The sequence below is a fragment of the Fomitiporia mediterranea genome, assembly GCF_000271605.1.
Source record: "Fomitiporia mediterranea MF3/22 unplaced genomic scaffold FOMMEscaffold_6, whole genome shotgun sequence".
Lineage (NCBI taxonomy): Eukaryota > Fungi > Basidiomycota > Agaricomycetes > Hymenochaetales > Hymenochaetaceae > Fomitiporia > Fomitiporia mediterranea.
In genome coordinates, this window is record NW_006760391.1 from 1,163,573 (window position 1) to 1,177,153 (window position 13,581).

Below are 13,581 nucleotides of genomic sequence, written 5' to 3' on the forward strand. Positions count from 1 at the left end.
CACTACACATTATTGATTCGATTTCTCCTCATTTCTCTCCCTGACTGCAACAGGTGGGAAATAAATCTCCCACTATGCAGCCTTCCAAGTCCGAGATCTTGTTGGCATTGGTAGCCCTGCAATTTAGACTACTGCGGTATAGCTCGCGCATTTAGCGGCGTTATTCAAGGAGTCTTTGCAAGGTTATTCAATGACGAACAAGTTTGAGACATCTATTCCGCGCGCGTACTGTGGGGCTTGTGGTGGCTTTGCATTGGTGTCGGTTTTATCTGACCAGTTTGCACGACTTCTACCAGTGGACGACCAGGCAAGCGTGGTCCAACCACTGGCAAGGACTCCATGGCAGAGTGCAGAGCATTTTACATATCTCAGTCGATCATAGCAGTCTGTCTTGCATATTTCTGTCAGTCGGCTGGGATTGGTGGCATATTGTTGTCCGAACGATGGATCAGCTGTTTGCTATCTGAACCAATTTTGCGTCTGAGCACTGGGATTTTTATTATCAGGGCGTTAGCAGAGATATCAGAAGTGCTGACGCGTTCCACATGCTTTATTCATAGCTACGCCCTTTTCTTCAATTTTGTAGTACCTTAGCCGGATTCCAGTATTTTCTCACTGAATTTGCCAAGTACAATCATAACAATGTGTATGTATCACTTCGGACGAAATGTTGGAAGGCTAATAATGTGTGATTATGAATGAAGAAAGGACAAGCCATGTATCACTCCTAGGAAATAACAATGTATGTAGTAAGGCTGGATAAGAAAGGATAGTCCGATCGGCATCCGGCTGCTTTTTATAGCCTGAATAGCCGGAACTACTACATTACACAACAAATTCGTTCACTGCACCAACCGCGGTCCTCTTTAACTAGTACGTTCATCTCTAGCTCAGTGTCACAATAATCTTGGCTACTCATCATCGGCGATAAACAGAGACACCCGGTATCGCAGTTGTCGAGCATGTTATCGTTGTCCCGTGTCCCAAAGCATTCCCTGGTCGCCTCCGTTCGGCGGTTCGGACGCGTGCTCGTATCACCTGCTGCTCTCTCCCAAAGCGCGATTCGTTCCTTCTCTCATCGATCAACACTCTTGACTCATCCTTCGCCTAACCTTCCAAAGTATCTCGGAACGCGCGCGATGTCGAGCACAGCTGAGAGCGCCGAGCGCCCCTCCCCAGACAAGGTCCTGGTCGACATCGCCGACTACATCCATAATCACAAGGATTTCTCCCCGCTGTCAGTCGAAACCGCGCGTCTATGCTTGATTGACACCATTGGCTGTGGGCTGGAGGCGCTTCGATTCGAGCATTGTAGGAGGTTGCTTGGGCCAGTTGTAGAGGGCACGGTTGTCCCCAACGGTCAGCATCCAAGAAATCCAATTATAGCATGAGTAAAACCTAATGTAGATATGATGGAATTTCAGGCACGAAGGTTCCCGGAACAAACTACCAGCTCGACCCAATTCGCGGTGCTTTCAACATCGGTACTGCTATTCGATGGCTCGACTTCAATGATTGTTTCCTCGCTGCCGAATGTATGTCGTTCACCAGCATAATCATCGCGGCAACGAAATCTAACTAGAATTTATTTCTTAAGGGGGTCATCCATCCGACAACCTCGGTGCAATCCTTGCCGTCGCAGACTACCTAACCCGCTCGGGCAAAGCCCAACTAACAGTGCTCGATCTCCTTCACGGTATGATCCAAGCACACGAGATCCAAGGCTGCATCGCCCTTCTCAACTCCTTCAACCGCGTCGGATTGGACCACGTCGTCCTCGTCAAAGTCGCTTCCGCAGCAGTCATCTCTCGTCTTCTCGGTCTCTCTCACCAACAGACCATCGACGTCGTGAGCCAAGCATGGGTAGACGGTCAATCCCTCCGTACATACCGTCACGCCCCAAACACCGGTTCGCGTAAATCATGGGCTGCAGGAGATGCTTGTGCACGTGCCGTACACCTCGCTTTGCTCGTCCAGCGTGGTGAAATGGGTCTTCCTTCCGTTCTTTCGGCGCGCACCTGGGGATTCTACGACGTCCTCTTCAAGGGCAACCAATTCGACTTCCAGATGCCCTACGGGAACTATATAATGGAGAACGTACTATTCAAGATTTCGTACCCTGCCGAGTTCCACGCGCAGACCGCTGTTGAAGCGGCACTTACTCTGCATGCGCAATTGAAAGCACGTGGAAAGAGTACAGACGATATTAAGAATGTGCAGATCCGAACTCAGGAAGCTGCTATGCGGATTATCAACAAGAAGGGCAAGCTGCACAATTTCGCGGATAGGGAGTACGTGAAGTCTTCCGGTCATTATTGTACTCCGCAGTATTGAACTTCCCTTTAGTCACGACATCAACTACATGGTTGCCTACCCTCTTATCTTCGGCGAGCTAACCACCGAATCCTAGTACGTCCATTCATCCTCATCAACCCCCGATCTAATTCATCTCGTTTACTATCGTAATACAGCTCCGACGAAGCAGCGGCAGACCCACGTATCGACGCCCTACGCGCAAAGACACACTGCGTCCAAGACAAACAATTCAGTATAGACTACCATGATCCCGAAAAGCGCTCCATCGGGAACGCCATCACCATCACGCTCAACGATGGTACCGTCCTCGACGAAGTCGCCATCGAATACCCAATCGGCCATAAGCGTCGTCGTTCAGAGGGTACACCCCTCCTGATGCGCAAGTTTGAGCGTCATGTCGGTCATCATTTCGATGAGACGCGTAAGAAAAAGTACGGGCCATTTTTTCTCCTATTCCAGTCAAACGGAACTGATATACTCGGAACAGAATCTTGGAGACAGTCTCAGATGCGGAAAGCTTTTTCAAACTACCTGTTGACAAGTTCACCGACTTGTTCGTGAAGGCGTAAAGGATCAAAACTGTGTCGGGGAGCCTCCATGATTGATTATGCTCTATGGATTGCAAAAGGCTGTGTATGGACCATGATCGTAAAGTACCGCAATTAGAACTCGTAACGAAGACGAGCGAATGTAACAGGTGGGAATAACGAAGCAATGCAGTTTCTTTTCACAAGTTCATGACCAGAGGTATCGCAGGAGGAATTGAAAATGCGTGAAAACGGCAAGAGGCCCAAGTATGAGAAGTTTCGTTGAAACAGAAGAACGAAAGACAGGAGAGAGAGCTAAACCTTTTGGATCGATCGCACTATTGAAGAGAAGTATTAGGTAGCAGAAAAGGGGACGGAAAGCAACTGTAAAGAAAGGCATCTCGTGAAGGCGCGCGGCATTACGACAAAAATTCAAACAATTCAGGTAAACAACTCTGAAGCTCATTCCTTACGACGGACCTTCCGGGGCCCCGAACCATTCCTAGCAGATTCACCATCGCGGTTCTTTCGGTAATTGATCCTTATTTTCTTCCTCGAAGTCGAAGCTGAAGTATCGGGTCTATGAATATTCTCGTTATTCGAAGCCATTTTGCGGCCATTAGACTTTGATGGAGTCGCCTTTCTCCTACATGCAGTCTCTGGTGGCAAGCTTATTCTGACCTGTCGCTTTTCCTGCTTGGCGGGTTCGGCTCCCCCAAACTTTGTGAACGACCGTACCGGTGAGGGCCTGGGATTATCAGCACCGTCTTCAACGGAAGCCGGTGCAGGAGAGTGAAGTCCTGCGAAATCATAGTCTTGCTTGCTTGCGCGTCCCGAGACCGAGACCAGGGCAGATGTAGGACTTTTTGGCGATGACGGCGCTTCTGTATCCGTATTGGTAAAGCTTGTCTCCTCTGGCACTGGTGCAAGTTTCCTATCGATTAAACGAGAAAGCGGAATAGAACGTCGATGTCGCTTTCCTGCTAAAACATCTCCGCGACCTGCGCGGTCTTCAGGACCATCCTGGGGTATTAGAGATGGTTTCACAGCGGCAGTGTCTATCTGTACAGAATGCGGTCCGCGCCATGCTATTGGAAAACCATTGTTCTTCTGGGAAGTTGGTATCGCTGGTGAAGCAACAGGGTTCGGAATAACAACGGGCTGAGTTTGACTCGACACATGACGGGCAACTAGATCTTGCAGACTGATCGGCATGGTTGGCTTGGATGGTGCTGGTTGATTGAGTATCGCAAGGTAAGATGGAGGATCCGGGACCTGCTGCTCATGTACGGGACGTTCGACAAAAATACAATTATGATTCATGATAGCCTCTTCGCTGACTTGCTGCTGAAGAATGAGACGTCTGAGCTGATCAGATAGTTCATCAAGACTTTCTGCTGGAGCACGTAAGTTCAAACCGTATTGCTGAGAGGCAGGCTTTCGATGAACGGTCGTATGGTACGTCTTTCCGATGTCACCTAACGTATTGTCGAGTAAAGGGGAAGGGCCAGCGCACCAAAGAGGAGAAGTGGAACTTGGAGGCGTTGGTAGAGTATGCTGCGGGATGGAACGCTTTCCATGAGGACCGCAAATCATTTCAGGACTTGCGCCAAAAATCATCCTTGATGCTGCTATAGAATTTTCCACGCAGTTATCAACCTCAGACTGTTCAGATATGTCGAGATGACCACTCATCGGGAACGTTACGGCCTGGCAAGCCAAGTCCATGTTACCATTGTTTCCGCTGCGCTCCCGAAGAATTGCACGTAACAGCTCCTCGGATGTCTCGATGTTCTGCAGATAAGCGAGGGGATGGGGAGAGCCCAGATCATAGAGGTATCGCTCAGCATCGTTATAAGGGTCGAGGATGACGTGTCTGTTGGGCAGATCCATCGCGAGATGAGTATTTGCCGAACGCTCGGGAGCAAGCGATTGGCGGATATTTGAATGTACATGTTCGCGTTGTTGACCAAGGACTCGCTTTCTGGAGGTCAAGCGATCATGTTTGTTCACGGACTCTACGGAAGGGTCTTTACAGTGTTCGGAGTGATCCTCGAATTCGATCTCCACGCCAGTCTCAGATAGGAGCAGGGGAGCAGACATCTGATCGTGGGCGGATTGCCCATCATTACGGGTGCATGGTGCAGATGGCTGATACTCATCGTGGGATGCACCCGGGTGTACGCGATGTGCTGAGGTAATGTTATCTGCTCGGCCATTACTAGACTGAGTGCGCTCTTTAGGAATACTTGTCATAGAATCTTTCAAGCCCCAGATTAAACCCGGAACGGTCGATGGTTCTTCAATTATGGTACCCTCTGCTCCGCTGTGAAGGAATGAGCCAAGCCAACATATAGTAAAAGATGCGCTTACGAAGGACACCGGGCGTAAGGGAGGGAAGCAGGACCGTGTAAAGCAGGGATCGGACGAGGCGGCGAGTTGGACCAGGTAAGCCAGTCTTTACAACGGAAAAAGCTCATGATTAGATGATTAGACAGGAACTCAAGTTCAACAGGTGGTACCTTTATCCACCACTTTCAAATTGTTCGTTGGCTGCCCTTGGGCCCGAAGGAAGGCCTCGGAGAAATGAAAACTGCTGTCTATAATTTCAATAGAATCCGGTGTCGATGGCACAGACGGAGTTCGAAGCGGTTCTATTGTTGACGAGAAATTCTGAGAGAAAGAGTAGTCTTCTTCATACGAGACAGAAGGGGAGATATGCACAGGTGACTCCTCGTGCTTCATTTCCACTTGAGGGAAGTGCTGAATAATAGCAGGCATAGAGACACTTCTTGAGCAAGCGAGCGAGTTGGAAAGACGTTCTGAGAGAGTATCTGCACCGCGATTCGCAGGAAGCGAGATCACCCGACGTTGTGCCTGAGCTGCAAGAGAAGGATTAAGCGGTTTGCTTGGTAGGTTGAGTGGCAGTTGTGTCTTCATGCGATTGATGGGAGTCCTCGGGTATACACGACGTTCAACAGAATCAGGACAGTTTCCAGGAGTTGTTTCGTCGACGTAGGTTACGCGCTTGAGTTTGATAGGGATTGGGGTCATCTTTGCGGTGCTCAGATGGTGCACTCGGGTGGCAATAGATTTTGGGGACGTTTGTACAGATGCATCAGCATATTGCCTGACACAGTATGTGTCCATGGTTCCCAAGAGCCACTCTCTCAAGAATTCTGACGAACCCTTCGGCTATACGTAGAGCGACGCTGCACGAAGGTAGGTGTTCGGAACAACTTCAAAAGATGTATTTCACGCGTTCACCGTGTCAACTTTGTCACTCGGTTCCCACGCACGTGATCGTTCCACTCTCAAGAAAAGGCACGTGATTAGTAAAATTGTTCTAAGTTTAAAGTTACCGCCAAACTGCATTGTAACAGGGATTATGTGTAGGTCCAGTGCCTATAGCGCTTGCACATTCACGAATCTCTCGACTCGCAAAACCACTTGCAAAGAATCCAGTCCTGTGTGTCAAGCAGCCAAATTATCACCTCGTCCACAAGAACAGCTCCATTTTGTAAGTAAGATATATAAAATTAATAAATCGTACTACAGGACACATGTACAGCGGACACGACCTCACGATTTCTTTTGAAAGAAAGACGACAGCTTTGACATGCCGTTGATATTAGCTTTCTTTAATTTCGCGATTCCGGTAGATTCCCGTCCTCCGGCTTTACGTTTCTTTCCATTCTGACTTTCGTTGATCTGTGCTTTCTGTGCAGCACTGTTTGTGGTCGATGTCTCATGTACAGCATCTGCCTCCCTCAGGGCAGTAATATGGGCGGTAAGCGCAGAGAAACTAGTTGATCTTGAGTGCTTGCGTCAGAAGCAGCAAATGTAAGGGCTTACTCGAATCTCTTCAACAGTTCTTGGTAAATATCTGGTGCGAGATACTGGGAAATTAGATCGCACGCAAGCTTTATTCGTCCAGCTGGACACAGAAGTCAGCACTATTCTAATAGTGTCGGAAACTCGAACATACATCGTAGAAGGTCTTCCTTCCCATCTTCCATCAAGCCATCCTTTGCCAGTTCACGTTCAAGGGTACGCAACTTTCCAAGCAAATTCCCTTCTGCAAGGCGCGTAGCTTTTTTCTCCAAGTAGCCCAGTAATTTCGAATGGGAATATCGGAACACGACAAGATCAGACGCGACATCTACAATACAAAGGGGGAAAAAATCATAAGCAGTTTAGGGGCAAGCTCATACTCCCAAGACCAACCTTTCGTGTCGCATATTCGACGCATCGCATCATGAATGCATGCAAAACGGGACAGCTCCAAAATGTCACCTGGAACTAACTCGATCGGAGCGTCCGAACTAGTATCACCCTCTTTCCCTAGCTTTACCGACGCATCTTCAAATATGTCGTCTAACGTGCGAAAGTTGCCTAAAGACCCGTCTTGCTAAGTACAATCAACATGAGAAATGTACAATAGTGCCGTCATCGGAGACATACTGGAGAAACAGCCCTTAGGAATGGAACCAGGAGAAAAACAGGATCAAGCGGTGTCATCAACAAGAGGCTTCCATCTACCAAAAGTCAGCTTTCATTTGCGTCGCATGCACTGAGAATAACTCGCCTGATAGGACTTCGCCATCATGAAACCAGCTCCTACGCGCAGTCGGAGCCACATTCTGGAGTTCGAGAATCGACGACTGGCTGTTGGCAGTCTCAAAGGGTAAAAAGAGCGATAAAATACCTATAACCAGCCTGTTAGTTATCTTTCTAAAGAAACAGATGAGGAATTGCACTCACCCGTCCGAGGATGGGGGAGGCGTAACAGTTCCAGCTGTGGTCGGATCTGCTCATCTATTTGCACGCACAACACGTCGAGAACGGCTTTACGATTTTGAATTTCAGTTTTTAGAGAGTTATTGGCGTAAGGGGCGTCACGTACCTTCTGGTAAAACGCTGATATGAGTGGGCATTTCGATGTGCTAGTTTGTCGCTGGAGGAAAGCAGACACGCGACGCGCTAATATTTACGCGTTGTTTGTTACATCATGTGATTTTCTAATCTGAAAAGAAAGGATGTGCCGTTTTACAAAGTATTGAGAACCGGATTAGTCTCATATTTAATCTAACGAAGCGAGTGTGTTGGGAAAGGGGGAAGGAAGGACAATGTAGACTCTACAATTTTTGTCAAGGGAAGAGAGCAATAAGTGAGAGCTACAAAAAATATGTCTGACTCACCCTGGAATCGAACCAGGAACCTTCTGTGTAGACTTCACAATTGAACAATGTTAGACAGAAATCATAACCGCTAGACCAGTGAGTCCACTTTTCCATAGCGAATTGCTAGTATGTTAACATCAAGCTCAAATGTGTTCATCCAAACGATTCTCAGTCAATGCTTCACAATGGAATCTGTGCGAAATGCAGCTACTCTAAATCATAATATATCGAGCAAATGGAAGTTTTGTAGAATGTTGTGTAATTTATTTTTGTGTAGTTGGCAAGCAAGCATGTCCAAGGCGGCGATCACGAAATTTCTCCTCTGAATTGCTCATGCCTTGGAGACGCCCCTCACTCATCCTTGCCTCTCACCTTTCTTACCCTTTAGCTCCACCGCCCTACACAGGACGGAACACGCTCTAGGCAAAATTTGATTCAAGGACTGTCCCGAGATCTTAAAAATATGACTGGAGCAACTCTACCATTGTCGATCCGCACAAACGGCAATGAAATCGAGATCGTAAACCAGCTCTTACTACCACACGTTGTCGAGTATGTGAAGATAAATTCCATCAAGGAAGCGCACGATGCCATCAAGACTATGAAGGTACATGTCCATCATTCCTCTATAGAATCTACCTGAGCAAAGTATCGAAACAGATTCGAGGTGCTCCCGCAATCGCCTCTCTCGCAGTACTCTCCTTCGCGTCCACCCTCTCCAAAGTACTCGGTATGACGGTACCACCTCCATATCTATCGTCCCCACAAGCTCTGCAAGAGTGCGTTGAACCAAAACTCGACTTCCTCCTTACTGCACGGCCAACAGCAGTTAACCTCGGTGCAGCGATCCGACGGCTCCGCCGTGTGCTATCCGATGGTGTAAAATCTGGAACGGATGCGCGTACGATTGCAGAAGCACTTGTCCGTGAGGCACGAGCCATTGCAGACGAGGACCTGGGAAGGAACAAGGAGATGAGTAAGCATGGTGCAGAGTGGCTTGTTGAGGTGAGGAAGGCGAAGGGGGAGGATGCAAGTGCGCTGAATTTGCTAACGGTATGCAATACGGGGTCGTTGGCTACTTCTGTAAGTTCCTTTTGAGCCTTATCCCGCTATTGTAGCTGACTATATGCGCATACACTCAAGGGATATGGGACTGCTCTCGGACTCATTACCCATCTATTCGAAACCGGGAGATTGGGAACGGCGTACTTCACCCAGACTGCACCATATCATCAAGGCTCTCGGTTGGTCTTAATTATTCCTATTTAATGTATTAACCTCATGTTTTACATTGCTAGCCTGACTGCTTATGAACTACAAGCCTTACAAGCACCTCACGTCATGATCTGTGATACCATGATTGGTTCATTATTCCAGAACCGTAAGATCCATGCAGTCGGTAGGCATTCTCCATTTACTCTCAGGTCCAGTTGCTATTTATACTGCTTGTTCTAGTCGTTGGCGCCGATCGTATCGCTAAGAACGGAGACACTGCAAACAAAGTGTGTTGCTCTCATACACGAAACTTTCTTGATTCTGATGCAATCACTAATGTAGGTAGGGACTTACAACGCCGCTGTGCTAGCCGCACGACACAAGATCCCATTCATCGTAGTCGCACCGATCAGTACAGTTGACCTCGACATTTCCGACGGATCCCAGTAAGCTCAGATCTCACCTCACTTCACCTACCGCGTTTTCAATATATATCGCACGACAGAATCCCAATTGAACAACGTCCATGGCTCGAAGCCTGTCTCGTACGTGGGGCTATCTATCCAACTCCCGAGACAGGTAAAGCGGAGCAAGCTGTAGTGATGCTTACGCCCCCCGGCCTTGAGGAGAAGAACGTATACAATCCGAGTTTTGACGTCACTCCTGCAGAACTCATTAGTGCAATCGTCACTGAGAAGGGCGTTGCAGTACGTCAGGAAAATGGCGCGTTTGACTTGAGTTTGGTTGTATAGATTCTACAGTATTTAATCTCTTGTTTTGGATAGACAATAGATAAATGACGACATGAGAATATGTCGTAAAAACATATATGATTAATATGAGGTAGAAAGTCACCTGATTGACTGTTCTGCAGTATGAATCGAGTGCGAAGCAGTTGGACAGATGGATCGGAACTCGAACAGCTTGTGTCAGAAGCATCATGCAAATTATAATACATACATATCAATGAATGGACTAATGGGTCATTCATACAGGCGGCACCAAAAGATCGGACTTACGTAAGGTACACGAAAGTTAAACTCAACAAGCAGTGTGACGCACGTGATCAAACCCTAACTTCCTTTCCTGGCTCACAGACTGGCAACGAAACTCATCCCACTACAAAGCAAAAATCAATAATGTAAGACCACAGAAATGTAGCAGATACAATTCTCTACATTTCTGTGGAACGGATTTTCAAAATTACGAAAAATGGAAAAGTTATAACAATCTCAACTTTTTCAATACTAAACAGCTTATTTTCTATTTTGCTTTCATTTGGTGAAGTAAAAGAAAAAATTGAATTTTTCTCGAGTAGATTTTGGCCGCTGACAAATAATATAGTATGACTAATTATACTAAATATAGTATATTACAAATAAAATTACTAATCATTTATTTATAATACAAATAGGACGTGTTAGTGCTCAAAGCCTACTACTGAAATTTAGCTTCAGAACTTGAATAGAGCAATCTTATAAGGCTCAAATCCTATGAATATATGTAATCTCTGTCACTTCTGAGCCTTTGTCCACAAGGGGCCTCTGGTGATGTTGGTGAAGCTCACGATTTTGGCCGCAGGGTCCTTCTATATCGGGTAAGCGAAGGTTGTGACTGTGACGTGACATGGCTTGTCGAATTTAACTTTCGTGTACCTTAGAAAGACAGTTATCTTCCTTAGAAGGTGTTAAAATTATTTTCATGAAAGTTATTAGAGTATATTGGCAACGCACATTTTGACGCTCAAATTTTGATGAACCTCCACTCAAACTTTAACAATTCTTAACCGAGGATGTTTATATAATTGATGGGTAGCCTAACAAGGCTACCGATAGAAAACTTTATTCCTTCGCTTAAATCTCTGTTGCTACAGTCAAGTAACAAACGTGTTGTGTCACAAATATGTAACATAATACTTTTGTACTGTCTGTTAACGTACTTTGCATCTAGTAAATTACTCATGAATCCTCATCTCTCAAATACTCTTGCTTTTCCTCAATTGCTCTCAAGCCCAGGTCATAAGCCTTCAAAAAATATGGTGTCTGAACATATTCTTACTTCTCCTGCTCCTTCACCACTAGTCCTAGCACTCAAGTCACGTACAGTCAGTCGGATGTACATCAAATTAGTTGCTAAGGGACACCTTAGCGAGTACTTATATAATACGTTCAAACTTTAATAAGCACAGCTTTTTTTTTTTGTGATATGGGCCAATGCGCGTTGCCAATATACTCTATTGCCTCAAATGCGTATAGGTTGTGTCCGAGACAACTTGGACAGGGCAAGTCGATCATCGACGCTGGTTACGGTGATCGCTTGGCATTCGGTGATCTGCCTTTCGTGGATCGAAGCCATGGCTTCGGAAGCGCCCTATGCACTTCGTATCGCGTCGACATTTGTGTGGACGGAAAGTGCAGCGTAGGTCCATGATGACCGGCTAGGGACTTTACATGGCTTGAAGTCTCCGTCCGGTGAGGCACTAAACGATTCCGCCGCAGGGCAAGATCCATTCAATGCCCGCTTTTGAAGGGAATGATGAGGTCATCGACGGGATATCGGAACCGGCGATACGCTGACAATTCGGAAAGGGAAAAACTCGATAACATCTCAGCATCGCCCCGCTCAGTAATATGCGCGTGCTGCCAAGCCAAGACGACAAGGGACGTGCGGCATCATCGCGTCCGCCCCTTCCCGCGAACTTCTCTTTCTTCCTTGTCTTCTCGTCTTCTACATGCACGGCATTCTGCCTCTCTAACTCCTCAAGCGAGCTCGGCATTTTAGCTTAGCTGCTGTTTCCTGCCTCTGGGATCCTTTGCAGTTGCCCTTTGTGTCGTCCCCATCCTGTTTCTCTGCCAGCTGGCGAGCCTTTAGGATGCCCTTGTCTGCCTCGCGCAGCGTGAACCACACGCTACACGTATTCTCTTTACGATTTAAACGTGTAAACCTCCCTCTACTTGTTGCATTCTTTAGGTGAGCAAAACACGCTCTCCCTTTTGTCCGCAGGTGCTGACCGGCTTAACCACTCGTCATGTCCAATGCATCCCAAATTTTCCAACATATGAATTCATATCAATCCAGTGCATTGTACATATTCCTCCGAGCACTTAGTGGTGCAGGCTACACCGAACCTCACCATCTCGTACCACTGGGCTCAGCCTCATCCGACCTCGCATATAACCAAACATACCACGCAAATGACCATCCGTTACATGTACCAGTCCACTCTGGGTTCGCGGAACACTGGGCACGATTTAAAGAGTCTGTCCTTGCCTGTCCAGATGACACCGTCGACGCTACTGTGCCAACCAACCATGATCCAAACGAATTAAAATTGGACGAAGGCATCACGAACACGAACATAGATAGTGTCGAAGCAAAATCTCGAACAAACACTCGATACGGCGTAGGGTGCCTTAAGGAACGTCTAAGCAACGCGATAAACCTACGCAGTCCTACTGGCAAACTCGGTTCGACAATAAAGAAAGAAGACCGTGCGTTCGGCATATCATTTGATGGACTTCCTTCCCAACGAAGAGGGGCCTGAATCTGACTTACGGGGTTGTTCGACGTGCGCTACCGTTACTAGTGAATGGAGCTCTGGTCCGCTGATTGATGCATTCTTTGTTATCTTGTGCTGCATTTGTCCACTGGAGCTGGTACGTCACTTGCCTCCGTGCATGTGAAATACTACGTACATCACCCCCTTCCTCTAACCCCTTTCTTAAACTTACCCGCAACTCTTTGATACCGAAATCAATGTATCCACCTCTCACAATTTTTACTCATAACGAAGTGCACTCCTCCTCCTTACGGTCTTGCGTTTTTCCTTTATTTTTATACTGCGGTTCTTTCGTGATCTTTATCTTGCTAAACTAATCCAATATGTAGAACGTGGGACAACTATTCATCCAATAAAAGTATGCCTGTATCCAATTTAACACTGATGTATTTTGTGCATCCTGAAAAACAAAATCACAAACCACAAATAGAAATACAAAGCATCTCTATCATCAGTTATAGTCGCTATACCTTTCCACACACTGTTCCGGGAAATTTGAAACTATTGTCTTGACTATATTTCGAGTGGAAACGCTAAGTCTGTATAGTATCTTTTCAAGATTCTGTAGATTGTCAGACAGAGGTAGGCTTAGCTCAATATCACTGATAGGATTTGAGTACTGCTATAGTTAAGAAACCCACAAACAATCAGTAAACCCCTTTTTAAAAAGAATAGTCAGAAAGAAGACAAGCCCCAAGGAATTTAAAAAAGAATAAGTCCTGCATGTCACATGCCTTTTTATAATGACACCTTAGGTGACTTGACCTAGAGGACTGAACTA

The 13,581-nt window shown here is 46.6% G+C and overlaps 5 protein-coding genes and 1 non-coding gene across 6 annotated transcripts; 3 read left to right on the forward strand and 3 right to left on the reverse strand.

Annotated features, from left to right (window-relative positions):
* Window positions 1–123: 123 nt before the first annotated feature.
* On the reverse strand, window positions 124–341 carry FOMMEDRAFT_156089 (uncharacterized protein; the record flags this gene model as incomplete). Its single annotated transcript, XM_007266405.1, has 2 exons — window positions 124–173; window positions 230–341. The coding sequence occupies 2 exons, from the start codon at window positions 339–341 to the stop codon at window positions 124–126; spliced, it is 162 nt and encodes a 53-aa protein (XP_007266467.1).
* A 798-nt stretch (window positions 342–1,139) lies between these two features.
* FOMMEDRAFT_84276 (2-methylcitrate dehydratase) lies at window positions 1,140–2,885 on the forward strand (the record flags this gene model as incomplete). Its single annotated transcript, XM_007266406.1, has 6 exons — window positions 1,140–1,359; window positions 1,425–1,535; window positions 1,598–2,291; window positions 2,347–2,409; window positions 2,472–2,747; window positions 2,804–2,885. The coding sequence occupies 6 exons, from the start codon at window positions 1,140–1,142 to the stop codon at window positions 2,883–2,885; spliced, it is 1,446 nt and encodes a 481-aa protein (XP_007266468.1).
* A 3,540-nt stretch (window positions 2,886–6,425) lies between these two features.
* FOMMEDRAFT_156092 (uncharacterized protein) lies at window positions 6,426–7,780 on the reverse strand (the record flags this gene model as incomplete). The annotated part of the gene is made up of 8 exons (XM_007266407.1): window positions 6,426–6,648; window positions 6,699–6,780; window positions 6,832–7,005; window positions 7,071–7,254; window positions 7,308–7,374; window positions 7,428–7,551; window positions 7,608–7,691; window positions 7,750–7,780. 8 exons carry the CDS (start codon window positions 7,778–7,780, stop codon window positions 6,426–6,428), a joined length of 969 nt encoding a protein of 322 aa, XP_007266469.1.
* Window positions 7,781–8,036: 256 nt separating this feature from the next.
* FOMMEDRAFT_t40 lies at window positions 8,037–8,129 on the reverse strand. The gene has a single exon. It is a non-coding gene; the product is annotated as a tRNA-Val (tRNA).
* Window positions 8,130–8,489: 360 nt separating this feature from the next.
* On the forward strand, window positions 8,490–9,993 carry FOMMEDRAFT_85082 (eukaryotic translation initiation factor 2B; the record flags this gene model as incomplete). The annotated part of the gene is made up of 7 exons (XM_007266408.1): window positions 8,490–8,633; window positions 8,687–9,109; window positions 9,170–9,270; window positions 9,325–9,421; window positions 9,451–9,528; window positions 9,584–9,687; window positions 9,747–9,993. 7 exons carry the CDS (start codon window positions 8,490–8,492, stop codon window positions 9,991–9,993), a joined length of 1,194 nt encoding a protein of 397 aa, XP_007266470.1.
* A 2,082-nt stretch (window positions 9,994–12,075) lies between these two features.
* FOMMEDRAFT_20017 (uncharacterized protein) lies at window positions 12,076–13,036 on the forward strand. Its single transcript, XM_007266409.1, has 2 exons — window positions 12,076–12,211; window positions 12,320–13,036. The coding sequence occupies exons 1-2, from the start codon at window positions 12,114–12,116 to the stop codon at window positions 12,783–12,785; spliced, it is 564 nt and encodes a 187-aa protein (XP_007266471.1). The 5' UTR covers window positions 12,076–12,113; the 3' UTR covers window positions 12,786–13,036.
* Window positions 13,037–13,581: the final 545 nt, after the last annotated feature.

What these genes read in the sequence shown, in the direction of transcription:
- FOMMEDRAFT_20017 (XM_007266409.1), top strand. Translation starts at nt 12,114, where the DNA reads ATGCCCTTGTCTGCCTCGCGCAGCGTGAACCACACGCTACACGTATTC. An exon ending in CTACTTGTTGCATTCTTTAG is followed by an intron (nt 12,212 to 12,319) that starts GTGAGCAAAACA and finishes ATATCAATCCAG; the next exon opens with TGCATTGTACATATTCCTCC.